General features: G+C 42.8%; 1 protein-coding gene and 1 long non-coding RNA gene across 5 annotated transcripts in view; one reads left to right on the top strand and one right to left on the bottom strand.

The window, feature by feature from the left end:
• SLC22A23 (solute carrier family 22 member 23) overlaps positions 1 to 27,206 on the bottom strand; it is a 109,336-nt gene that overhangs the window by 7,619 nt on the left and 74,511 nt on the right. Inside the window, exons 5-10 of one of the 2 annotated variants that reach the window (XM_053985737.1) lie at positions 22,084 to 22,211; positions 15,603 to 15,692; positions 9,959 to 10,061; positions 6,698 to 6,930; positions 4,033 to 4,065; positions 2,132 to 2,255 (exon numbers count right to left, since the gene is read on the bottom strand). In XM_053985737.1, the coding sequence (XP_053841712.1) occupies positions 2,132 to 2,255; positions 4,033 to 4,065; positions 6,698 to 6,930; positions 9,959 to 10,061; positions 15,603 to 15,692; positions 22,084 to 22,211 (711 nt within the window). The remainder of the gene's footprint in view (positions 1 to 2,131; positions 2,256 to 4,032; positions 4,066 to 6,697; positions 6,931 to 9,958; positions 10,062 to 15,602; positions 15,693 to 22,083; positions 22,212 to 27,206) is intronic. The other variant, XM_053985747.1, reaches the window with a different exon arrangement.
• LOC128811831 (uncharacterized) lies at positions 214 to 5,850 on the top strand. Of its 3 annotated transcripts, XR_008438494.1 has the most exons (4): positions 214 to 309; positions 2,157 to 2,282; positions 3,455 to 3,560; positions 4,670 to 5,850. It is a non-coding gene; the product is annotated as an uncharacterized LOC128811831 (long non-coding RNA). The 3 variants fall into 3 exon arrangements; XR_008438493.1 differs by lacking the exon at positions 3,455 to 3,560; XR_008438492.1 differs by lacking the exons at positions 3,455 to 3,560; positions 4,670 to 5,850 and adding an exon at positions 2,492 to 2,771.

The raw sequence follows: 27,206 nt of genomic DNA, 5'->3' as shown, positions 1-27,206 counted from the left end.
GATTATCAGTGAAACTTGGTGCTTCAATTCAGCATTTGCATGGAGGTCTGCACTGAAGTCCCGGGACAAAGAAGGGTGGCTCCTGATGAAGCCCCTCTGCCTTCTGCCAAGAGACTGGGGTGCAGGGCACAGATCCCAAGGACCTCTCTGTGACACATGACAGTGTGGAACGTTCATGTTGCTGGAGCAGGTGTCACCTCTTGGTGATGAAGATCTGGCTGTTCTCCTCCTGGAACTGTTCATCTCAACACTACAGCAGCAGAGATCCATGGGTGCTGTGGATTTGCTATCATGCCACTGCTACCCCAGGTAATGGTAGTGTTATTTTCCACTCTCAGGGATTTGCAGACAATGGATTTGATCAGGGAAACCCCAGAGACAGCCCCAGTGCTCTCTTTGCCTTCCTTTTCCTTAAGGTTGCTTAAGATCCAACCAAAAGCATATTAGTATCATACAATATTGGGTTGGAAGGGACCTTTAAGATCATTTAGTTCCATCTGCCAAAGGGTATCCATGGTGGCATTTTGGAAAGCAGGTTATGAGGGAGTAGCCAGATCCCACCAAAAGGCAAGACAGAAGGCAGCTTAAGCACACCTCTGCATGAGACAGATTTATGCACTGTCCTGAGTTACACCTCCTAATTACAGTCCTCAGGGGATCATATTGTGGTGGTAGGATCACAAAGCAGTGCAGTGTGTCATCATTTCTGTAAATAAACAGGGACCCTGAGGCATATCTAGCTGTTGTCACTCGCCTGGTGTCACCCAGCAGAGTCAGGAGAAGCAGAATTTTGGCTCCCAGCCAGGATTTCATCCCCCTCCCTGTAGCAACATAAGTGATTTAGGGGAAAAAAGCTTGCTAAGTTCAGACTGCACATCTGACCCTACTTGGCAGATTCTCTTCTGGCTGACATGGTCAATTCCTTATCTGTGTGTCTTTCAAATAGAGCCAAGAAGAAAATTAAAAAGGCATAAAAACACCAAACTGATTGACACACACATAAATAAATAGCTGTTAGTGTTTCAGGCTGCTGTATAATCTCACTCCTCACACTGCCTTTTCCCATGGAAATAATGTTATCCGTAAAATACATTCACAAATTTAGATAGCCTGAAAAAAAAGACCACAGAGCAAGGAGACTCTGGCTACTCAGATGACAGTTTTGCAGTCATACTTTTGTGAAGTTATTGAAAAGACATATTATTTGGAGGAGACCAAAAAAAAGTATCCTCTTTCCTTCACTCTCTCTCCCTTCCACCCATATGACCTACATTCCTGAGAAATTCAGTGAAGTCAGAGCAAACTCCTGAATTGCTGTGGCATTGCTGAAAGCATAATCCAGGACACAGAAGCACAAACTTTGTGCTGTGGAAGATAACAGTGCATGTATAAAATGATACAAACCCCTGACCATACAAAGATGTGTTATGGGAAACTCTCCAACAAAGACCATTTGTCTAATTTTTCCTATTTCCCAGGATGAAAGTGCTCCTCTTTAGAAAAACTTTGAGCCTCTGCTAAGATAGGTCTGTATGTGAAGAGAAAGATAGTTTTATCTGAAATAAAGGCAGAGAGGCAGGCTTGCAGAGGATCTCTATGCACAAAAAACATTTATACCACATGTTTGAACACCTTCCTTCCACTGAAGCATCCCTGCAGCTGTCCTGGTTAACCTGCCCTATGGAGTCAGGGGTTGCTGGCACCTATGTCCTCCTCTGCACAGTCGTGGAATTTCTCCTTCAGTATCAAGATGCAAACTAACCTGATTGCTGCTTGAACAAATCCCGCAGAGTTAGTGAAGCAATGACAATGTTCAACTGCACAAACTGGTTCAGCTGAGTATTTTAAGACCCTACCAAGCTGCAATTCATGTGCTGCCAGGCCTGCTGATCATCACCACGATGGGACACAAGGTGGAGCCATGGAAAACAAAGCCTCTCTATACACAGACACGCATTTACTTTGCACAGACTGACTGCAGCCACTGCAAAAAGCAGCCCCTAAGTTGCTGTGAGGTCTCCAATAACGTGAGGCTTCCCCTCCCATACAATGTGTTAAGTCACACAGCCCATTATGGATTAAATGAAGATAATTTTGTCCCCATCTTTTGAGGGGGGCTTCAAAGTCTCACCTGATTACTGTGGGTGTGATTTCAGCACAGAAGAACACGCTGAGGCTTCCAACAGCATGCGAAGAAAACATACCCACGATGGAAAACGCAACAGAGAATTTGTCTTTGACACTGTCACTCATACCTGGCAAGACAAGTGTGTTCATAAAAGGTAAGAATGAGGTCAAACTTCTAAGGAAGAAAACAATCAATGAAGTTTATACTACTCTTTTCCCTCAACAGGAATTTGAGTAATTTTGTAATATTAATTTAAAACTGGTATTTATAAAATCCGTTACCCAAACACCTGAGATACAAACACACATGAAAAAAACCCATAATGTCATGCCAAAAAATGGCAATGATCTCTGATTTTTTTAGGTAAAACCCATGAAAAACCAAAACCTTTGGCCAGTCTTTTAGGCACCAGCCTCTTCCCTCTCATGTTTGACAGACAAGTGGAGGCAGGTAGTGTTCCTCAAGCTGCCAAACATCTTGTACAGTGGGGCTTGGGCACTGGAGAGGCTTCCAGGACAAGAGAGGAAAGAACTAGAAGTGCTCCCATCTCTGTGCTAAGCCTCTACATGTGATCAGTCTGCAACCTCTGTTGTAACTCCCAGCTTGACAACTCCGGGTGAGAGCAGCCGATGCCAAGAACAGGGAGGCACTCCTTAAGTCAGGACTGTTTGCTCAATCATTTCTTGGCTGGATGGCAACAAGGTTTCCAGGAGCAAACAGTGTCTATCAAGCACTTGCAGAAACTCCAGTAAATCTAAACAAAGCTCAAGGAAACTGTCTCTGGCCATGATGACAGTACATCTCTCACTGAATCCCTGCTTGCCACCTTCTGTGGGCAGGGGTGGGATTTCTGACCAGGGTCGTACAAGCTCACGTGGCCTGTCCTGGCCAGTGAGGAGGCCACATCGCTCACAGACATTATTGCGCTATACAGGGGGAACACATCATGCCTGACAGGAGCACTGGGGAAAGGACTGGAACTTTGCAGCCAATGCTCCCTCACCTTTCTACACACATGTCCCAAGGTCTGCCTGAAGAAAGAACTGCTTTGTGCAGTCCCAAGCAGGCATGCTGTCTGGGTTGGATCCAGTGAAAATTAACACCTGCTTTTGTTCTTGCTGAATATATCAGCTGTCAGGAGAGCAAAAGGTATTTGGGAGCTCTTTGGTTACATCTTCTGAAACTACTAGCAGGCTACAGCCTGCTCAGGGCTAAGCTCTTTCTGCAATGCACCCCAAGTCTGGGGGAGAGAGCAAACTCTGCCAGTTGATGAGGATGTGGGCACAGCACCTTGCAAACCATGGGTCTCTGGCCACTCTTACATAGCAGGTGAGGCTACACCATTGACCCCCTCAGAGAGTCATGGCTGCTCAGCAGAACAGACCTTGGAAAAGCTGGGCAAGGACAGGTCCATCAAATCTGATACACAAAGGTAAATTTTGTTCCCCTGTAGTTTGTTACTGCGCTGCTCCTACAGTACTTCATCTTGGGAAAGTATTTTTAAAGGTGTTTAACTCCCCTTATCTAAAGAGTCCTTAAGGTGTTTTAGTTCCCTATTCTTTTCTGGAAAAAAAAATTCTGAGATTCTTGAACTGGGAATGTTGCTTCTCAGGAGACTTTCTGAGAAAGCCTTACCCTGCATATCAAACCTTGGGGGACCTCTGCACCCTCTCTTGACATGCAGAGGCGAGCCTGTATGGAGGGGATGCTACACACAGAGGCTGTGCATAGATGAGCAGGCCTGCCTGTGAGTGGGGTCTCAAGGCACTGCACAGAAGTGGATTTCCCCCTGCGCCCCTTTGTGGCAGCAGCTTTGCTCTGGGTGCTTTGGCCCAGGCCTTTTGGATCTACCTGTTCCTGGGGGAGTGCTTCCCACGTGATGCAGATTTGTCTGTAAACCATACCTGAGTCTGGAAGTTGACTGTATTTTCCAATCACTGGATCCAAGACCATGGAAGTCAGAAAAGGATGAAAAAGAGAAAAAAACCCAAGAAATATGGTTTTTATATGTTTATTCATCTGAAAAAAAAAAAGGGTAAATCCCACATGCCACCCTAGCCCCACCCTCTGACTCCAAATCTGTTAATCCATGCCAAAACCATCACATCTTTCCCTGGCCACCAGATAGGACAATCTGTTTCCAGGCACATCTCAGCTGGAGGACAGCATGCTAATGAGACAGTGATAACAAACCAGCAGTAAAGCATATTTAAAAGCCCCAGAATTACCACTGGGATTAACACAAAGGCCTCTTTGTTGTTAATGAAGGGGGAGAAGAGAAAATGCCCTCCTGCTGCAGCCCTGAGGGAATGGCCAACAGAAGCTTGGGTTAGAGAGCAAAATCTGAGCATCAGTGCTGTCAGACTGGTGGGAGACCTATTCCTCTCCAAAAACGTGAGCTTATGGTCCATGTGTCACAGTAGCTACCAATCCTAACCACAGAGGAGCAATGGCAGCACTGGGCAGCAAGGGGAAGGGCATCAGCACAAGCTGGGCACAGCTCTGCTGGTCATCTCCCACCCCGATTCTGTGACTTTCCAGGTGACACTCCAGAGTTCAGAGGAGGGGTCAAACAAGGAGAGCTTCCAGGTCCACTGCAGGTTTGTGGCTGGTGAAGAATACCCCTCTCTCTCTCTCTCTCACCATTCTCAAATTCTGATTTCATTTTCTGAATACACCCAAATTATGCTAAATTAAAACATGAAAGATGCTGTGACAGGTTTCATAATAAACAGGCTCACTGCTTCTCCCCAAACGACGTCTAGTTCTTCTGAGGAAGAGGTGGCCATGGTCAAGAGTGGGGAGAGCTGCTCTGAAGTTCGAGGCTGCCTTTGCCTACTCTTCTCACAAAGAAAAGAGTGGAGTCAGAAAGGCTGACAAGGGCACTGCATTGAGAGTGCCAATGTAGCATAAGTCACCTAAAGCCATGCCTGATCTTAGTTCTAGCAACTTGTCCCATGAAACCACCTAAACCTGTTATGGAAAAGGTTGTAATGAGTCCTACAGGGTGCTGCCTCCCACCTCCCTCATACATTGTTTTTGAAAAAACGCAACCAGATTTTCATGGCTCTGGAGCAGACTAAGGGCTCTTACACACTCTCTCAACTAAGCAAGAGCGTGTTTATTGCCTTGACATCCTCAACAAACATCTCCCATCCTTAAAAACAAAAATTAAAATGGGCAAATTCAGTGTAGAGACACCCTGATGGACACCCTCAGAAGAACATGGAGTTTTGGGAGGTAGCACACATGCACAGTGCGAATTTGCATGTGAATGGTCTCAGTCCATCAACAGACATGGTAAGGTGCAGCCATGGGGCTTCTTCCACTCTCAGCTGGGATTGCTGGACATGGTAAATATGTGCTCAAAGGGAATGTAAATATCTGTGCCAAGCTGGGAGCAAACACACATGATGCTGGAGTTTCCTCCAGGCCATGAAAGAGGATTCCTGTTTCCCTCCTACACTCCCACAAATAGTTTGTTTGCTAAAGGCGAACTTAGTAAATGCCTCTGGGAAACAGAGTCTGTAAATATGAACAATTCCTGTTGGCTCGGAGCTGCCCTCAGTATGCAAGAATGTGAAAGCTTTCCATCCTCAATGCAAAAGGTCTTTCTTATTCAGGCCCTCAATTATTTCTAAACTTAGAAATTAAAACCAGCAATAACCAGTGTTCTGGTGTTCGTCTCACATCCAGTTTGTCCAAAGTATGTCTCAACCCTCTTCCCCCTTCCTTGGGGTGGGGTTTTATGGGACAGGGTCTAATGATTAGACACTGTGAGAGTGGCAAAGCACATCCCACATTCCCTCTGCTTCAACACCTCTCTGATTCTTTAAGTTCAACCTCCTCCACCAATAAAAAATGAAAAGAATGAAATAAAATTGAAAAAGGAAAGGGAATATTTCTATAGCAGTTTTAATAGCTGAAGCAGCTCAAAAGGGCCAGATGAAAGTTACTGCCTGCAAAGGAAGAGGTGGGACACTCACTTTTTGCAGGAACAACCATTTGAAATGCTGTGTCACTTCCCAAAATCATGTGTATACGTTCACATGGACTATACATACACAGCGTGTTAAAAGCAGGGTCTTTCATCTGCATGATTTCTGTGCTACCTTTTTATTATTTGTTCATAGCAAGATGCTAAGAGCAGGCAGAGGACATACACCTACTGCTCTAACTGCATGGTTTAGAGGCCACTTGAGAAGTAGACTCGAGTGGGAAAGTTTTCCCTTCCCAATCTCGATACAGCTCTTTCCCTGGCCGATGTTGCACAAAAACAAAATTGAAAAAGTTTCTGGTTTCCTTGCTTGTTTTTTTGGTGACTACCCCGGGTACAGCACCAAAGTTCAATAAGCTTCGCCATGGGAATCATCCAGAATACAATGCCTTTAGTTAATGAGCCTGAGAAACAAGTGTTTGGGGAAACCTTCAAACAAATTCAGATTCTAAAACTATGCAGGTGTATCACATGACAAATCTGGGAAAGGCAAAGGAAATGCTAGTATTTCCTGGTCCCTTATTTGCATGTGAAGCTTGCATGGTCCTGAAAAGCTCTCATCTCCAACTTACAGTTGAGAAGGCCCAGCTGCAGAAGTGATGCCAGAGCTGTAAGTATCATGAAGAGTAGGAGTCCTCCTCTCCTCCCCAGAAACCCGACCACAGGGCACATGGCCAGGCAGGATGCCAGCGCAATCCCAGCCATGGTGTAGTAGTCCGCATAGAAGTTGTGGGTAATCGCCATCTTCGCTTCATGCCCCATCATACTTTTTGCAAAACAGTGGTGTATGCCATAACCAGTCAGCCTGGGGGAGACAGGAGAGGGCAAGAGAGACCATTGCTGAGAGGGCAGAACACACACTGCAATGTTTTTCAGTGTGGGGAGGCATTAATGCAGGAATACAACACCTTAAGAAACTTATCTCTAGGTGCCACTGTGAAAATAAGCATTGACAAAAAGAAGCAAAAGAAAAAAAGGTTCCGTTCAACCAAATATTTGTTGATTTTATTCATATAGCTGCTGCTCGTGGTATGATCAAGGCACGGGGAACTTTAGAAGAACTCCTAGTGCGTGGTAGGTTTTCCCATTGTATTTGAGAAATCCCATTCCCAGAGCAGCACATATCTCTGTTCCCAGTGCACCTGCTGACAGCTACAGAGCCAGCACTGCTGTGACAAAGTAGCCTCTGTGCTTGGACAGCAAAACACCAGGAACACCCACCTGCCTGTGGCATTTGGTCATACTAAATACAAGCATTACACCTCACTTCCCAAGCTAGCCTGTTAAAACTGAAAGCCCCTGAGAAAGGAGTATTTGAAGTTGTATGTGCTGCAATGATTATTGCAATTATGAAACAATAAGCTCTAATTCAGTCTACACATTTACACCACCCTTCATAGCAATGTGTCTCCTCCTCTTTAAAAGGTTTCTTTGAGATGCCACTGATCAACATCTTACCGTCACATTTCACACATCTTTCTCTTGTCTCACCCTGTGCCTCCAAAAAACAGAAGAGGGAAAAAAAAAATAAAGGGAAGAAAGAGCAGGGGGCTGGATGTACAAAAGTCAGATGAGAAGCCCCAGCATCACCCCTGATATGGTATAAAATAGCTGCAGGGGTGCTACAGGAGAGGTCAATGCTCTCAACTGCACCCATCACAGCTCAAGTACCTCTGTCAGGAAGAACCTCCTGTCCCTGGCACCTATACAAGACAAATCTCATGCCACAAATTAACAGTGCCTGAGAGAGTGGGAGGCACAGATCCAGGTCTCAAAAAAAAAAAAAGAAAAAAGAAAAGAAAAAGAAGAAAAAAAGCAGGTACATTACACTGATACATTTCTATACTTCTGAAGGTCAGGAATTTGAAGCTCTGTCAGTGTAAACTGGATACCAAAATAAGCATAGAAACAGTGGCAGGGATATGCAGTCCCTGACTGCATGACAGCCCACAGGGATATGCAGTCCCTGACTGCATGAAAGCCCTGAGGAGCTTTTCTTGCAAACTTATGAATCAATGCTCCAGTTCAAAACCCCACCCTCAATACCAAACATCTTGCCCCTGATAAAATCCTAATACAAGCGCTTGTTGTTACACAAAAATGACATTTGCTTTGATTAACTAGATTATAGCTGACTCCTCCCATAAGAAAACTATTAATCAGCAAAACAGTAGTAATAAAAGGGCAGAGTTAACCAGCTTTTCTTCTGTATTTCTCTTCTATGCCTGCAAACACAGTTGCAGAAGTTGCTATTGAGGCCATGACCTATAAAGTAAATTATTGTATCATTTGGACTTTGCTTTCCAGCCTGTTCCCTAAGAATTACTGTATTCTCTTCACTTGGTGAGCAGCTTAGAATAGTTACTTTTAAAACTAAATCCTTGTCTTCCTTAATTTCTTTTTGTTCCCTGCAAAAAGTTCCTTCTCCATGTACTAAAAATTCAGCACAGCCCTGTCTAACAGGAATAACAGAAGTAAAATTAAATATTTTTTCCACCCCTTAAAAACAAACTAGAAATCTATTTCCTCAGACATATGTCTGCTTCATGCTCTGCTTGGATGGCAAACAGCCTTCATGTGCTAATGCCAGAAGTTATTTTTTTGACTGCCTAGTTCTGATTTAGGGAATTTCCAAATATACAGATTAATGTGGGTGAGGGAAAAGGGGAGAATTCCCCATGTAAACAGTTTTCACAAATACATTTAACACTGTCTCTTAAATGTACTTGGTGAGCTTAAGGAGAAAGCACTCTTTCAGAACAGAGGTAGTCCCTCACTTGTGGGTGGAAGAGAGACACAAAACTCATAAAACCAGAGTTGATTCTGCAGCCAATAACACTGGAGACTGACCCCTGAAGTCTGTGTGCTTCTGGGTGACTACTTGCCCAGCATGGGGGCTGTTCCCTCTGGGTGATGACTGATCCACAAGCCTACTAACAGGAGTGAGAGCTGCAGAGTAGTGCCCCGAAGTGAGGAAGAAAAAGCCACAAGAGGCCGACATACTTTGAAACTTAGCAGAGAAAGGGGATTCCCAGCCTTCTCCAGTCCCACCTCCCATTTGAAAAGAAAACCATGAAAAATTCAAATGGGCATTTTACAAGACGGAAAAATTAGAAAATGCACTGCTGGTGGCCTTCCAGAATTTTCAAGCCAATGTATTTCCTCTTTACAAGGTGTTCAGTTCTGGACAGAAGGTCTCAGAGCCTGTAACCTGCAAAACCCTCAGGCTGATGCTTGTTTTTTCCCATATTAGCATGCCCAAACTGAAGCCTTAAGAGGCAAGCATCACATCGTTTCGTTGGAGACTGCACATTCTCCCTGTGACCCCCTGCGCATAATTTGGAAATGCTGAGGCACTTTGTAATCTGCCTTTGAAGACCCACCAAGGACAGCTGTTATACGAGGGAGCAACTTGTATTTACTGACAAGCAACTTTTTCCTCTGCACCACAGCCCTATCAGATATAAACAACTTGAACCTGTACTCCTGGGGCATGAATGGTTTCAAAACTCCCACCTGGGATGCCAAGCAGATGTCTGCATGCATGAGCACCTATCAGCACGTGGCCACACGAGACCACTAGTGACAGCAACAAAATTGCAGCACGGCACCTGAGAAGATGCAGTTCTGCTGCCTGAGACAGCCAGTGAGCTCCTCCATGTTTGCCGTAAAAAATATAGTTCCCTGCAACTGTTGGTGTTTTTCCAGGATCATTTATCAGAGATGTTAGTGAAGGGTCCCACAGTAGGAAATAGTGGAGCTCCCTCATCACTTCCCATTGCTGTTCTAGTTCACTGACCACACAACTATTTAAACAAAGAGATCGGACTTACGAGTTGACACACAACACTACGATGTTTTTCCACAGGTTCCTTGTTCCCACCACTTTAACAATGCAGACTTTCTTTGGTCTCCTGGTGATTTCCTTTTCCAGCTCTGAAACAAACCAAATCAGAATTATCATTTCACTGAGGATAATGAGAAGGTTTACTTGTGAACTAAGATATTCTGAGGGATGTTCTGGAAAGCAGAACACTATTGATTACATTTACAGGAGCTATTAAAATTCTGAACTGCCTGCCTAAAGTCCAGCACAGGTTCCTCCCTTTCTTCCAGGCTTCCCTTCATCTTCTTGGGGCAAAAGAACTAAGAACTCCTTCATACTCCAAACCTTCTCCCAGTTAAAAATGTGTATGTAAAGTGGGAGCAGTATGGAGCTTGACCCCAACAAGCATGATAGCAAATTTCTTGAGGAGCTTCAGGATTCTGTTAATTTTTAAAGCCCTCCACAGAGAGGACTGCACTCGTGCAGCTACAGGCTCTGCTACCTTTGTGCAATGCATACCTAAAAAGCCATGGAAAGGACTGGAGCTCAAACTCATTTTTCATGGATCATCTTCTGAAGTTTGTTCAAATGCAAGTTTCAGAATGAAGTGGCTAGGACATTATGTCAGCTCATCCATCTTCCACTCCACTCCCTTTTCAAATGTTTAAAATTTTTCTGATGGATGTCCTAAACTTTAAGAAATTTCCTTAAAGAAAAATCATTGGGCATCAGCAGCTGTGGTGTCTGCACTTCAGAACTAAAGCCCCACCATGTCTTTCTAGTGCTGGGCAGCTTCAAGTGAACTTTTCATTGCAATGCTGAAATAACACACAAGCCTTACAAATGGTGCCTCTGATGCCCTTGTTGGCATGGGACAATAATGAAGGGCACTGCTTATTTCTCAATTATCATTAAGTTGGAGCTTGAACACCTAGCTAAGCATGCCAAAGCAGCCACTGTTTCCAAGCTACCGGATCAGTGAGCAAGTCCAATAAAAGCAGGAGAAGCTGCCGCTATAAAGAAGCATCACAAAAATAATGCCCACCAAGAGCACAGACTAGGTCTGTTTTTTGAGGTAAAGGCTTTCACTGCTGCTTTCTAGCCTGACTGTGTTTAAAGGCAGCAGCGTGGCCCTGTTGCAAAGGGCGCACAAGTTCACTTTGTGCATACTCAATGAGCTCCGGTGTCCTCAGTCGCCCACACTGGCCTGCCCTGACCTCTGCCTTACTCTGCTGAATAGCAACTTCCTAAAGAGATGCAAGACAGGAGAAAATAAAAGCAAGCTGGGATGGAGGAGGGGGTTAAAAAAAAAAAAAAAGTCACCTAAATTTACAAATGAAACAAAAACCACAATTGCCAGCTATTATTTGGAAAGTGGACCACAAAAATAATAAATCAAACAAACACTATTTACATGCAAATACTTTATCTATTAACTGCTCACACGTCACTCCTGGTCTTCTCTCTAGAGTAACTACTGGGAAGGCTTCCGACAAAAGCAGCAAAGGGTATTTTACATTACTGATTGCATTTAGGCAGAATATTGCTATACTACTTTCCTGACAACCTGATAATGGCCATTTTTCCCCAGATTCTATGCAGCATGAAGCACACAAAAGCAGAAAAACTAAGGTGGAGCAAAAGAAAAAATTTGTTAAATTAATATTTGTTAAAATATAAATTTAAAAATTGCTTATATTAAAATATAAGCAATAAAATTTTAATTTAACCAATAATTAATTAAATTATTAATTAATTAAATTAATAATTTAATATAATAATTGCTTATATTAAAATATAAGCAATAAAAAATTGGAGCCTAATCTCAAAGAACAAGGTCAAAATAATTTTTGTAGCAAGATTCTAGGAAGAAATAAGTGAGAACAAAATAATTCAGAACAATGGAAGCAGTTAGACAAAACATAATTGTAAAGGCCATGATTGAGCCCAGGCCAAACCTTCTACAACAAAAAAAGTCAAAGCAAGCACTAGAAGAAGCACAAGGGTTTTGAAAGGCTGTTGGTGGGTGTTTACTATTTCAGCTGAAGGGCAACAATGAAAATCACTACCCAAACAACACATATTGCACAGATTTCATGTGGACAAAAGGGTTCACTCTCAAACTAAGAATAACCAGATCTGGCCTGTAAAGTAAAACATCTCATCATCTGTCAGCAGAAGATACATATGCCATATTCTTCAGATTTTCTTAGTCTGATATGGTTTTTTGTTTGTTTGTTCCTCAGAGAAATTTTTACTTTTTTCTTTCAAGACAGAGAGTAGACTTGTAAATACTTGCTGTATTGAGCCACAACTTAATAAAATCAAGAGAAGAAATGATCAACTTGGTTACACTTTTCTTTGCAACGAAACATTATTTTGGCCTCCACTCCTCCTTTGTTCATATAGCTGGGCTTTCTATAATCCATATGTTCTTTGTTTATTGTCATGCATCCTTCTCACCTGCACTCAGATCCCCCCTTTTAACCTTTCTTATAAATCAGTGCTTCTGAACTAGTTCCCTCCAGTGTTTTTCACTGAACTGCTGTTCTGCCCTCAAGTTCACTTGGTTATGTAGACTGTCAAATAGCTCCTGTGTCAGCTGCAGTGAGGATCACACATGACAGGGGAGCTCACCCCTTCTCTACCCTACTTGCAGCAGTCTTTCTGCAGTGGACCCTTGCTTCTGCTCTCATGGGGGTTATACTCCATGGATACATCGCAGCATTATACAAAAATGTCTCAATTCCAGATGTAACAGCATCACAAGCATTACAAAAAGGGGGAAAAAGGGAGGGGAAAAAAAAGAGGGAAAAAAGAATCTGGTCTCAAACCTTACACCAAAGAATGTAGACAGAATCTGGCTTTTTACTGAGAGCCTTGTGACTCCACCAGCTATTTACACCTCCATCCCTCTACGACGTTGTTAAAACTCCAAGTCTAAGTTATCTGCTTTAGATGAATGACTTGTCTCCAAGTCTCTAACAGAATCCCTTTTCTGATGGCTTTCTCTCTCCCTTGCTTCTAAGAATACTAGTGAGATATTCACCAAAAATCCCCACTGCACTGCAAAATTAATGACCTGCAATAACCAAAATATAATTCTAATAAGAAAAAATAAGCTATGTGACTTGCAAAAAAGTCACCAGCTACAGAACTGCCTCTCACTTAGGTGACCTGCTGTCTTTGGAGGGAGCCTGTCTGCATGAAAGGACCTGCTCTGACTTTGATGAGCATCAGGAGAGTGACAGCTCTCAAGCTGACTGACTTCATAAGTCAAAGTTAAGATAGTAAAAGTCAAGCCAAAGCCTATTAAAACCTCATAGAAGCAAACTATTTTGCTCTCAGGACTAACACCAGAAAAACTCCCTGTACCCCAAACTTACTCTTCGATTTTACACAGAAGTCACCAGTACAGAAGGAATTTGCATTAAATGTTTCAGTTTTGATCTACCAAAAGGGAGAGTGTGGAATATAAAAATATTTCTACCCATTTATTCAGAGGTTCCTAGTAAGTTTTCCCATACTCCAGAGCCTACACACACTCTAGGCTTCCTATTCAGGGACTCAGTAGGAAAACTGTCAACAAGCTAACTCTTTATATCTCAGTGGAAATTAGAACTATTCACTGGCAGACTTTAAAAGTCTCATGGGAAGGGGAACCCTACCAGCTCCCAGCTCGCAAAGCTGCTGAATTCTCAAAGGACCCTCTGCATTTCAGGAGCATGCCTTTCAAAATCAGAAAGTATCTTTAGAGGCTTTAGATGAAGCCACCCTTCTCTGCATCACTTGGCATAGACAAAACAGACAAAAGCCCAAATCAAGCTGCTGAAAAATTATGTCCAAAATGACAAGTGTCCTGTGGTGATGGACTTCTGCTGGATTTTTCTGGCTGCTAAACGATACTGTCAGTAGCTCTTTGAACATGAAAAGATCTATGGAAGCCTAGCACAGAGACTCAATCAATCCCTGGAGCATGACAGCTCTGCAGCAGGAGGTGGACCAGTCTGAAACACAGAGGTGAAGCAATCTATTCTCAGGCAGGCAGAGTTACTGGTGCACAGGTTTATTTATACCTTCCAGGACTTTTGTCCAGCTCTCAAGCCATATACAGAAATTATGAGGTAGGTAAAATACTGACTGATGGGCAGAGAGCAATAAGGGATAGAAAAAGAGAAATCATAAGTGGATGACAGGACATTAGTAGTGGGATGACTCATTTTAAAAAAATTCTTGTTTAATTATCTGAGTAGTGAGCTTAGTAAAAACCTCAGAAATGTACCAATAAGATCTGCTGGTGACAAAGTGAGGCACTACCTTACTATCAAAGGTAAGTACAATGCAAATGGGGTGTCAGAGGGAACTGGGTGAGCTTGAGATCCAGTGTGTGGCAAAAGCAAGTGAAAATGTGAAATACAACGCAAATGCAAAATTCTCAGTGATGAAGGGGAAATGTTTCTGGTGGAAGATAAGCAAGACCTGTGTTGGACTTGGTTATGTACTGCTTGAACACAAGTGACTACATAGCACCAGTTTAATGCAGCCATGAGGTATTTGCAATTCAGACAATGAAATACTGGAATTCTTTTACAATTCTGATCATCAATATTTGAGAAATTAAAGCTCCGGCAAGCTGGAGTATTGTGTTTATAAAAGGAGAGGAGACAGAGGAGAACTTCATCTCAGTACAGGAATAGGACTGCTCTCTTCTCATATAGCATGAGGAAAAAATGATTTAAGACAGGACCAAATGGGAATGGGAAAAAACAAACCCAGACAGCTATAGTGTATTTGAATTGAATGCTAAAATGTATCTGCAGTACAAAAGGAATATAGAGACTGGAATGGCTTTCTAACAAAAGCACTGGACATAAATACTAACAGCATTTAAAATGAACCTCCTTTCAGGAGAGCAACTCTGTAAGTCTAGGGGTATAACAGCTAAGGACTGATTGCAATGATTTAATTCAATGCTCTATTTCTAATTACATTCAAAAAAGACCGAAAAGTCAGACATAAGGTTGCTGTTGCAATCTTCAATTGCTCATGTGCATTATGGTACAGCATGTAGATCATCACACATTAGTTTTCCCCCCAGAACGTTCACTGCAGTCATCTAAGGGGCAGGTATTAAAGACATCTCTGCCTTTCCCATTCAACATGTATCCCTCAGCCTCATTATCCAAACTTCCCAGTGAGTCAAAAAATCATAGATTTCCTTAGAGACATTCCTACAGTGCTGTCAGAATATACGTGTATTTCATAAATGCAAATGAAATAATCCCTACCACCTTCTTTTAAGAGTAAGGGCAAAGATTACTCCTGTTTTGGAGGCAGGGAGATAAAACAGAGAGGACTTGTGTCCAGAATGAGAAAAAACCATGCAGCAATATCCCTTGTAGGTGTTGATATAAATCCTCCCATCTTTCTGCAAATCAAGCCCCAGAATTACATGCTAGAGAAAGACACTGAAGAAATTGGGATTAGTGACAGCACTGAAAGGGCCTGATTCCAGGGAAATCTCCATCATCGTACAAGAACATCCCTAACAGACCCAGAGAATGAGTACAGCTCTTTGGGAGGTTTTCAGCTTCATTTCCCCAACACTGTCCTTTTTCTTTCTGCAACCCTCTGCCTCATTCACTACACACCTTCCAAATTCTGCAACAAATGAGGTACAGACAAGAGCTTCATTCCCACATCATCGTCCATCCTATGCACTGATTCGTCCATCCTATGCCCTGTGGAAAAAATAGGTTGTAATCATGTTATTAAAGGCTGTATCATCATGCTTTCATGCCAGGAGGCCAAGCGGGGGTTGCCCAGGCAACCTGACTTGCATTTCCCAGAGCAGAGTTTTCTAACATCATCAGTGTTAAAAAAAAAACCCAACAACAACACAAAGAGCACCTCCAATGTCCTTGTGTGGACCTGTGGCCATCGAGAGACTGCAGATACCCACACATGCATTGCTGCTCTCTGTTGTGGGAGCTGTGGAGGGAACCTCAGCAAGCTGAACAAGTGAGTTGGGTAGCAGGGAGGGGGGAAGCAAACATTTTAGGAGTGGATTTTGCAAAAGAAGAGCTCTGAGAATGAATCCTTGGGCTTGACAGCTTGCTCTGGCAGGAGGGGGAAGCAAATGATTGCAGTCCCTTTGGTCTCCATGCTCTAGCATGTTCTTCCTCTACAGAATGTTCTTCCTCCATTGCTTCTCCCCAGTCCCTTGCTGCCCTTGCTTCTCTAAATCCCCTCCAACTATCTTTATTCTTTGTTCCCATAACTTTTTAAAGTCTCTTATTTTCTCTCTTCTCTGGCCACTGGTTCCCTCTTACTGCTCTCCACTTCCACTTGGTTCTCGAGGTCTCCCTCCTACCCTTCACATCCAGTCCACTCCCCTCTGGTGCCCGTGGGCTGGGGAAATGCCAGCAGCACCAGGGCTTGCTGCCAGCCCTCTGCACTTGGATCCTGCCCTGTAAAGCTGGCTCCTCTGGGAGCATAGGTAGCACTGTGCACAAAGAGCCAGTGTGCCAGCAGGGCACAAATCAACAGGCTGGAGTGCAGCCAGCCAGAGTCTGCAGAGGACTCAACTAGTGAGAAAGAATCGTTCAAACTGAAATAGAGGCTGACAGCCCCCTCTCCTTCCTTTCTTTTTTTTTTTTTTTTTTCCTTTAAGTTTTCTAGCATATTTGGCTTTTCCCAGTGGCATCAAAAGGCACATTCTCACCCTTTCCCCCCTGATCCCCCTAAAACCTGATAGTGTCATATATCACTGCTACCTTTGCTAAGGATACAGTCAGGGCATGCATGTGCTCTCCTCTTCCATTACTATAGACCCAGCCAGGAGAAGAGGACCTAACTAACCTGTTTTGCTCTTGTTAATCACTATCATGTACAGTACACCCTGAAAGAGTTGCTCAAACTCCACAAGTTCCTGCTACTGGACAACAGGGGCCCAGCAGGAGAAACGCAGACCCTCCTGAAACTGATTTAACATACAAGAGGAGAACAGAAATCACTGACTGGGTATTTTTTTTTTTTTTCATTTTGAGATAGAAATCTCTGTGGCTGACACACAGCCTTCAAGCAGCACCTTGAACTGTTTTAACTACATTTCCCACATTTACCTAACCACCCCCTGGGAGCTCCATTAAGTTAGCACCATTAAACACCCAAGAAACAGGATCTGGCAAAGGAGCACATCTGGCAGGTTTGTACTTCACTATTGCATGGAATCACCTGTATTATAGAACCAGGAAACTTGCTTTTCTTCTCCAGCTAATACATTCCTCATCTATCACAAGCTTTAAACCAGTAGTGTAGTGATAGGTGTGAATGGTCTAAGGATATGAGTAAAGCTTTATAGGGAAAGAGACTGACTTTCAGACATAAAGCATTTTCACCCTTTCCCCTGCTATTTACCCAGTGGAAAAGGAAAATACATATAATTACATAGATTCAAGCCTCATGCTTAGGGAAAAACCATATATGTAGCAAAACAAAACAGAAAAATAGCTTATGTTTAAAGAAAAGTAATGGCAGCATGTTGTTCAGCAGCAAGAAAGGTGAAAGATAATTAGTTTTTTTCTTCAAAGGGAAACTCCCCGAAAACCACAGCTTTCCTCACTGCAATCCACACACATACACACACAGAGTACTTATCACCACCATACCCCTGCACCTTCTCCATGTTGTGCCCTGCATGCTAAAGTACTGCCATCTATTTGGCTGCTTTACCTTTGCTGTCCACCTTTTGTGATTACATCAATACAATTTCTCAAAGATTAGAAGGGATTTTTGGGAAGGAAGAACTATAACCTCTCTGCCCACATGAGCATGGCTAGTTTGTGTTTCCATCCAGAGACGAGCAAAAAGGGAGCTTTGTTTTTTCAAAGCTGGCCAAGCAGTTATTTTCATGTTAAGGAACACCTGAAATGTCTCCTCACACAGGGGAAGCCAAAGAGAACTGCACAGAGGTGGGTTTCCATGGAAACATCATGTGTGACACTTGGGTAGCTGCTGATACGGCAGTGTCTCGAGTGGAGCATTTCCAAGCTGAGCATTTCCCAGGATACCCAAACATGGCAGGGCTGGGTGCTGGTGCAGCCAAGGTCAGCTTGCAGCAGAAAATCTGTTCCAGGCAACAAACAGACCCTTCAACCCCACACAAAGAAAAAGAATGCATTCTATACATATAATGAAAACCACCTAAAGTGTAACACACCTTCAAAAGGTGTAAGGATGGTTGGTGCTTTACGATTTCCAATTCCCCTAAACACTCTTTTCTCCTGTTTGTTAAACAATCTTCATACTTCCTTATAATTTATGACACTAAGGTCAAAATGACTGTCCCGCAGCTGCACTGTATTTTATGTTTGCTTCTTGTTCTACAGGGAAACAAGGAAGAGATGGTGAAGTTGCTGGAGAAACTGGTAGTGAAAAACCTGTACTGAATTAATATTATCAAAATATTTAATTTGCTTGTGATTGAAGCTGACTTTTTTTGGTAATGCTTTGAAACATTTGTCAACAAAATTCAACAAGCCTGTTTTAAAAATGACATTTCAAGACACAGTTGAATAAAAATAATTTCCCTGATGCAAAAACAGATTTAAACTTTTATTTCTAAAAGAGGGCAAATTTTAAAGCCAACTGGTGAAATTTTGAGTCAAAACATACTAGGGGTAATTTAACCAGGTCTAATTCACCTGTGTTTCTTAAGCATTAAAGAAGAAAACACAACCACATAAACCCAAAAATCTCATTATAAAGGCAAATTATTCCCGCCCAAAATCACAAGGTACACCAAGCACTCTAAAATAAAGCCACTTAAAGCTGCTAAGGAAAAAGGTCCCTTTATGGAATCTACATCAGCCCTGGGACAGGCTACTGAAGATAAGGGCAATGTAAATTTACAACACCCTAGACTGCTATCAACACCCCTTGTCTCACTTTAATTTGTTTCCCATGTAAGCACACTCCCACTCCATCTTGCTGTCTGGGCATTGCCCATCAGCTTCCCACCCTCATTTTCTCCTGGCAGGGGTTGTTACAGCAGCTGCTGGACCTTTCAGCTGCAGCTGGATCACTGTATGGACTTTTAGTTGTTGTCTTTAGAGACATCTCCCAGGAGAGCACTGGCAACCACTCCAACCCAAAGGACTTTCAAAAACAGCAGATAAATTTTGCTTCCTTTTTCCCCCCTCCCACCTCACACAAGGGTCACCTCCCCATGGAGCAAAGAGACCCTACAGATGGTTAGTGGCACTCTCCACTATAGGCAGTGTAGCCAATGGACAAGCAAAAGCCTTCAGAAGGCAGCAGAAATGGTGCAATTCTTCAGAAAGGAATATCAGCCTGCTCATTGCTCAGAGTGCAATTCAAAATTAAATTTTCTTGCATCCCAGAAGTACTTTGAAATACCTCTTGAACACTTCTTCTTTTTACTATGGGACTCATATTAAGTGCCAAAATAGGTATATATGAAAGAAACTCCTGTAACTCCTGCAATGATCTGTTATGTCGGATACACTAATTTGACTGGTATGTATGAGCAAAATTACAGTGGGATTTTCAGTTGGAAGGGACTGCAAGTGAGCAGTTTGTAATTTAAATGCATTGGGAGTAATTCAGTCACAGGAGGCTGTTACAACAATGCAGCGAGAAATAATAAACAGCAACACAATGGCCCCTAACTAGAGCAAAACAGTTTCTAGCCTTTCAGATGGAAAACAAAGAATAAAACAAATCACAAACAAAAATCCCTCCACACGGATAGGAAAGCTCAACAATGGAATCAAGGGAAAACAAGGGATATCTTCTTCAGGCTCAATGGCACCCTTTCTCCCACACAAGTACCATTTTTTTACCCATTCCATGCTAGAGCAACTATGGGCATGTTATTACAGCACACAAGAGCAGAGAAAGGGTTCCTTCTCCTCCCTGACCCACTGCAAGATACAAGGCCTGCAGCTTGATCACATTCTTAATTCAAGAATCCTACTGTTTTCCTGTCCTCACTCAGACCATCAATACCCCCACGCACCCAGAATGAGAGAGGTGGTCCTTCCTTCAGTAGTTTGTAGTTAATCTTATTTAATTCTTTTGATACTGCTCCTCTCTTACTCTTCCTACAGAAACACAGCTTCCCTCCAGGGCTGCATCAGAAGAGCCTTTAAGTGTGGGGCCGTAGAAAGAATTTAAAGAGAAAAAGTGAGGGAAGAAATAATTAAAAAACCCAACAATGTCATCATCAACAAGGAGGTAGAAATGACCATGTTCTGAATAATTTATGAATTGCAAATGGTGTTCTACTGACAACTGCTATATCTAAATGTATTTGCAGTTAGAGGATCCATAGTATCAAGGGGTGAAATAATGCTCTGTTTTTCCACATGGAAGGAAGTCTCCTCCTTAAACAGGAGTGTACTCCTACCATGAAACTGCTGAGAAAAGTAATCAGTCACAAATAATAGTCATAAAGCCATTTTGACATTTAGCATTCCTCCATGGGCAATATCATTATACACGGCTTAAATAAATCCCTCTAGCACACAGTTGTGTCTTTATTATTCTCCTTAAAGGAAACACAGGTAATTAGTTTTTTCTTTCCCCTAAAATACATTTTATTACATCTGCAAATTCAAGAAGCTGACTGACAAAAGCCAAATTTAGGAATTGGTTGGGAAACCGCAAGGCCAGTTGTTGGCTCAGAGACCCATCATTTCTCAAGATCCATCATTTATTCCAAGCAAGACCTGCAAGAATGAGGTGGGGGGCATATCAGCAGGTTAATGACAGCTCTCACACTCCTAATGTTTTTCAAAACTTTACCAGAAAAACGGCATTTACATTGCAAAGCCATGTTGTGTGATGCAGATCTGTAACCCCAGATGCACAACTACATGCAAGCCAGCTAATTAACATCAGTGTGCTGACTGCATCAAAAATCACACCAATGACCTGGATATGTATACCAGAGATCCTGAACTGGGCTTTCCATCTGTCATTGATGGAGATTGCATTATTCATTAGGCACTGATGTTAATGGTGACAGTTTCTGTCCTGGATTAAGCCTGTTCCAGTGCTGACTGATGGAAACTACAGTTACCCCAGAGACCTTTGACAAGGATCAGACAAGTATAGGAGCATCACTTCTACCCACTGGCACAGCTACTGGCTGAGGTTCCCCTGCAGCCCCTGGGGTCACAGCAGGTAGTGTTGGAAAAGTGAGGGAAATGTTTCCACCATTTTCTGACAAGTGGGTAGTCCGATACAGATTGCAAATGGCAGTGCAAAATGGGTGTTTATGGGTAGAATCAAGCCTGTGAGAAGGAAAAGCGGAGTCTGAACCAAATCTGGCAGGTGCACTGGGGAGATAAAGATCCAGAAGCTCTTCGCCTTTGTTGTAATTAGACAAACACACATACACACACACACACAGAGTCTCTTCTGCACAGTAATCTGCAAGACAGGATCTTGGCTATTTCAGTGACAATTTTGGTGATGAGGGGAGCCAACTCTTTCTAAAAGCATCAGTAAACCAAGGAATTGATACTTTAGACTCTCAAGCAAAAACTGCACCCTACCACTGTCACTTGCAGCAGCCCTCCATCCCTAAAGCAGCATCACTCAGATGATGCAGGAGAGGAAAGCAAAACAGCTCTTGGAGCAAAGCTTTAAAGAGAAACTCTAATGTAGTTTAAGTTTCCCGGGGGGCTGGCACTTTAGAAAAGGGGGATTGAGTGCTGCTGCTTCTCCAAACCAACAGAGTAAGTGCTGGGTGATGGGCAGGATCCCAGCAAGCAGCTTCCTCAAAACACAGTTTCCAGAGGCACACAGAGCTGAAGGCGCACTCTTGTAGCCATGGTAAAATTCTTCAAGAGATGTCTCTAAAGACACACGGCACTGCAAGACAAGACTATAATTACTAGGACTGTTCAACAGGCCATGTAGTTTTTAACACAATGCTGGAGTTTGGAATGGATTTTCCAGAGCAGAATGAATGAATGAATGAATGAATGAATGGATGAGATGATTTACAGGCAATAAATAGATAATTTAATTCCAGGCAGTAATGCCATGTGCGGCCCTTCGAGAAGAGCTGGGGGATTTGCAGTTGTCTGTCCAACTCACCGGGCACCACTCCTTTGATGTCGCTTTCTGTGTTCATCCTGTTCTTGTGCGTGAACTGAAGGATCAGCTCCTTGGAAGCCTCAAACTGTTGTGTAGCCATCAACCACCGAAGAGACTCTGGGAAAATACTTTAAAGAGGGAAAACAGGTTAGGGCTGCTTCCAATTTTCTGTCAGAGGATGAACTGGTAGAGTTTTAGCTGCTCATTTAACTACTCAGAAGCTATGTAATTCAAAATGCAGAAGAATAACTTATGAAGCAAAAAAGAGGGAAAACAGATTCAGAATGTGCAAATTTATGGTATTTTCTTTTACCCTGATTCACAAATCATAGAGCAAGTATCCTATCACATGGAAATATGACACATTGGAATTTTATAACATATTACAGGTGCTCTGTCCATTAATATAACTTGAAAGAAATGAGAGGAAGAGGCAGTGCTGTCTGCAATAGACATTTGATGCCAAGAAGGGAGTGAATGAGATGAGCAGATCACACATGGTAATTCAGACCAAAGAAAGGAAAGAGCTGACAGAAGTAATTTGGATTCCCTTTTAAAGACAGAGGAAAGACAAGAACTACTTTTTAGGATGATAAGCTTCCCTGACTAAAGATAATTTTTTTTTTTAGTTGCCTTAAAAACATATACATGCATGCAGTTTAAAAAGTCCATTTTCCATCCAATTGTTTCTTTCAAGCACTCATATTAACCAGATTAATGAGCTTAACTGGTCACTCTCCCTTTTTTTTTTTTTTTTCAAATGAGTTTATTTTTAATGCAAAAAAATGTACATAGTTCTTAGAACAAACCCCCAAAACCTCCCATACTTCTATGGACATGAAAACTTTCAGCTCTCACTCTATTTTTTTTTCATGTAAAGACCTCGTTTTTACTACTCTTTCAAAAGACCTTACTAAAAACAAATTTAACAACTACTTTTAACTTCAAATACATACTAAACCCTCAAATTTCCTTCACAAAGCACTGATCTTTGCTGCAGATGCTGCCCAGTTCTTGGCCTTCTAAGAAGTCAACTGCACAATTATCGTACTATCTCTTAGGGCTGATACAATTTGGAAGACACCTTAGCAAAGCCTCCAACTGAGACAGAGAAAGTATTTTTGGAAGAAGAAATAAAAAGGAGGGAAATTAGGCAGACTGCAATCTAAATGATATCAGCCAATAAAAATATACAGCTATGATGACACCCATTCAGTTTGACAGCTTATTTACCACCCCTTGTGCTGCACAGATAATTTGGCACATCTTCCAGCAGAAAGTCTTGTAAAGAAAAAGCATTTTTTAAAGTACTAAGAATTTTTTGAATGCAAAATCTCTGCATGCTTGGCCCTAGTGAGGGTACAGCCTCAGCCACCAACCTCTAAGTTTTAGATTTTCAACAGTCTGCTTACAGGTTTTAAACAACAAGTCATGTGATGACCACCCACACCTAGGGAAAGGAAAGGAGCCACAAGGATGGGCTTCACAGGCTGGGGACAAACATGTTTCTTATCTTCTGGGTCCTGGACGTTTCTCAGACTTGGAAGTGCTGAAGCCTAGCATCTTTCAGGTGCTCCATCACTCAGTGTGAGCAGCGAGACTTAGGGACACTTAAAAATCTGTGGGCTGCCTTGAGTCCAGGTCATCAGTCCAGTTGCATTCAATAAGAGTTCCCATGGTCACAAATTCTCAAACAGTGTGACACACTAAGTCTGATTGCACACAATGGACTCTCATGGCCAGAGCAGAAGTCCACTCATGTTCAACAAATCTCATGCCAGATGCAAAAGTGTCACTTACTGAGCAACAGGAATGCAAGTTCTTGGGTTGCTGGTGATAAATATGTTGTCTGAGAAAGCACACACCAATAATACTCAAAGTATTGAGTACACAAAGAATAATACAGCCATTGACAAATGCATTAAATTGTGAGATGATGAAGTAGCACTAAAAGTATGATCACAAACACAAGCTTACTTTTTGAATTTCCTGAGGAAGCACTCACTATTGCTGAGTGTTCGAGTCTTACACAACAGGTGGTGAGAAAGGAGATAGGTATAGACTGTCAACGGTCCCAGGATACAAAGGTGAAGCCACCTCTGACCTCCTTCCTCAATTAAGCTACATTCATAATGTTTTCTTTGAGGGAAGGGAAAAGGTAAAGTTACAGGTGATGTCATTTCATGTTTAGGCTGGAATTTGGGTGACTTCAGTCATTAGCATATGGGGGGTGTGAAAAGTAATACATATTATTGAGTTAATGTCACAAAGTTCAGCTTTTGGTCACCTTTTGGGTCATTCCTTTGGCTTACAGTTCCCATCAGCTGCATTGTTTTAAACAGAGCATGACCACAACCCTTCTGTGCCACTCCATCCTTTGTTTCCTATCTCCCTTAGAGCAGTACACCAAGCTCCCTCAGTGTTCCTGCTCCAAGGTGTGCAGACAGTTTGCTCCTGGTGAACCACAGCCAGTGCATGCACTCCTTCCTGCTGACCTTTGGTTTTCAATATTTTCCTTGCATAGCTGGCTGATAGTCTGCTACCTCCTCCATCAGGAAGGAAAGGACCATGCTTTCACTGTCAAGGAAAGAACAGGGGGTGGGGTAGGGTTAAACTTTCATCTCCTGTTCCACAGCTGCTGCTGCTTGGGAGAGGAGAGGAGGATGACTGGAAGGCACACTGGGGAACAAAGCTGTTAAGTTTGAGAAATCCTAAGAGGAAAGAAGAATCCTTTATAAAGACCAGGAAGGTACCACATGTAGCTGGAAGGAGAACTGTGATTCTGTGCAGATGGATGGAAAATGGATGCCCACGAAAAGGCTGCAATGTGCTGTCAATTAGGGGTCTGCCTCAGGTCAACAAGCACAGTTATTGCAACTTTGTGTCTTGGTGCAAGTAAATCCTATCTAAAAGCACCAGAAAAGAACCAGCCACCTCTTCCCATTTCTTCAGTTTTGGTTAGAATGAAGCAGGAGTTCATTTCAAGTTATTGATACCTTTACTGACATTCATGGATTCATCCTGTCTGGAGCTTCCTTTGTTCAAAGGAGAAGAAATAAGGCCTGTATAACTAAAGTTCCCCTTCCCTTATGGCTCTAATACACACACACACACACACTTGAAAGGATTCTAACTTCTATTACATTATCTTTATACACCTGTCACAAACCCCTGTGCCCATGTCTGAATTACATGGGTGCCTTTCTGCCCTTCCAGAATGACCTAAGAGCCCAGTAGGGGTATCTGCTCCATAATTTTGTATCCAAGCCCATCTGCCCATCCCTCCTAGACAAATCTGCTGCCTCTCCCTTTTCCCCCATCCATGCCCAGCTTCCCAATCCACTCAGCCACGCACCTCCTGGGGACTGTATAGCCTGCCATGTGCATGTGGCCGACAGAAGAGCAAAACCATAGGTGGAAAGAGGGCTAAGCCCCAGCCCAGAGGGGCAAACAGCACTCTCATAGCAGGAGATGGAAGTAAAGAGAGGACAGAGGAAGGAGGAGGCAGTGCAGGGGCTATTTGCAGCATCTGTTGACTCACTGCTTTGGGTACACGATGGGAATTAGCAAGCAGTGCAGTTTTCCAGTTCTTCTTTTATTACCAATCAGTTAGTTTTCTTCCTTTATCTGTAACACATGCTACGGGTCCATGTTCCATTTGGAAGGAAAGAAAGAAAGAGGTAATAAAATGGTAACGCTTCCCAGAGAATGTGCAACAGATGGAAGCAAAACCCTAAGAGAAAAGTACGTACTGTACTGACAATGTAATTAAAGAGGCATCCCAACCAAGGTTCATTTCTGCAAATGCAAAAAACCCTGGGCAACACAAATCCTGATCCTCTGGCTATTACCACTACTTATCAAGCTGCTATGCTCCACAATATATAAAGGGGACTTATTTGCTTGGTTTGCCTGCCTTGCCCAGTTAAAAAGCCACAGAGCTCTTGCAGATTACAGAATAATTTTTAGCATTTCCTCTCCCTTTCAATGTCACTCAGGAATGACCTCTCAACATGTGTGAAACCCTGCCAAAACTACCTGAAAGATATGGGGCCTCCAGAAGACTGCTGAGTTCTCCATGCCATCCCCCATGTTCATTAGGCATCTCCATACTACTGTACCATACTTTTGGACACAAATATCTCTAAATATTCTGTTTGATATTGTGTTTTATCTAGTGGTGGACATCGGGTATTCCAGTTGGTGGGCATTACTACATGAAGCTTTGGAGCAGACCAGCATGTGTATAACATACAGCAGGTAAGGGAGAGAAGAACAGCATCGTAGATTAACAAGAACACTCTTCATTATTCATTGAGATTAACACTGTCAAGATGACAGCTATTTAAATGCTGTATGTTGGAATACAGGGGCAACCCCCCACCCCTGCTGTCATTATCTTGCAAGGGACTTGTAACTCTCCTGAGTGCACATTTTGCCCATGCTGAAGCACGTCTACCTTGGGAATAAGCAGTGAAATCCCCACTGAGGGTTACCACGGTCAACACAGGAGGGCTCTGTAAGAAGTTAATACAAAAATACAACTGTTACACACTGTAACAAGTTTTTACATGTTGTAACTGGTCAGGCATTACAACTAGCAGCCTAACTCGCCATGGTACATAACAAGCTTGGTCCTGCACAGAGTAGTGGTCTTTTCCCTCATTTTTCTCAGTGTACAATAACGAAATATTTTAGACTTGTTAGTGTTCTTATTGTTATGGTTTTATACAACACTACTCTCATAAGCCTCTGTTGTCTTATGCCACCACTGCGTGTCACTATTAAGACAGAACAACAAAGAAAGATTTTTTGGAATGTTTATAAAGTCATGGTGGAGATGGACCTGGCACTATTCCCAAGGTGAAAGCCATCCTACTTCTCTCAGGACAGCCGTACCAACACCACAGTGCCACAGGCAGAGAGGAGTGGGACCGCTTGGGAGCGGGGAATTCCTTGTAGGAACAATCCCGAGTCACTGCCTGGCACAGACCAGCCACCCAGACTTCAGCATAGCATGTGCTAATTTGGGCAAAATCAAGTCTGGTTCAGGGCTGACTACCTCATGCATACAAAACATCCAAGTGTGCTTGTTCCAGGGCTGACAGATGTTATTTGTAACT

Source organism: Vidua macroura, chromosome 1 (genome assembly GCF_024509145.1).
Source record: "Vidua macroura isolate BioBank_ID:100142 chromosome 1, ASM2450914v1, whole genome shotgun sequence".
In the NCBI taxonomy this organism is placed as follows: Eukaryota; Metazoa; Chordata; class Aves; order Passeriformes; family Viduidae; genus Vidua; species Vidua macroura.
This window is presented reverse-complemented; position numbering and strand designations above follow the sequence as displayed.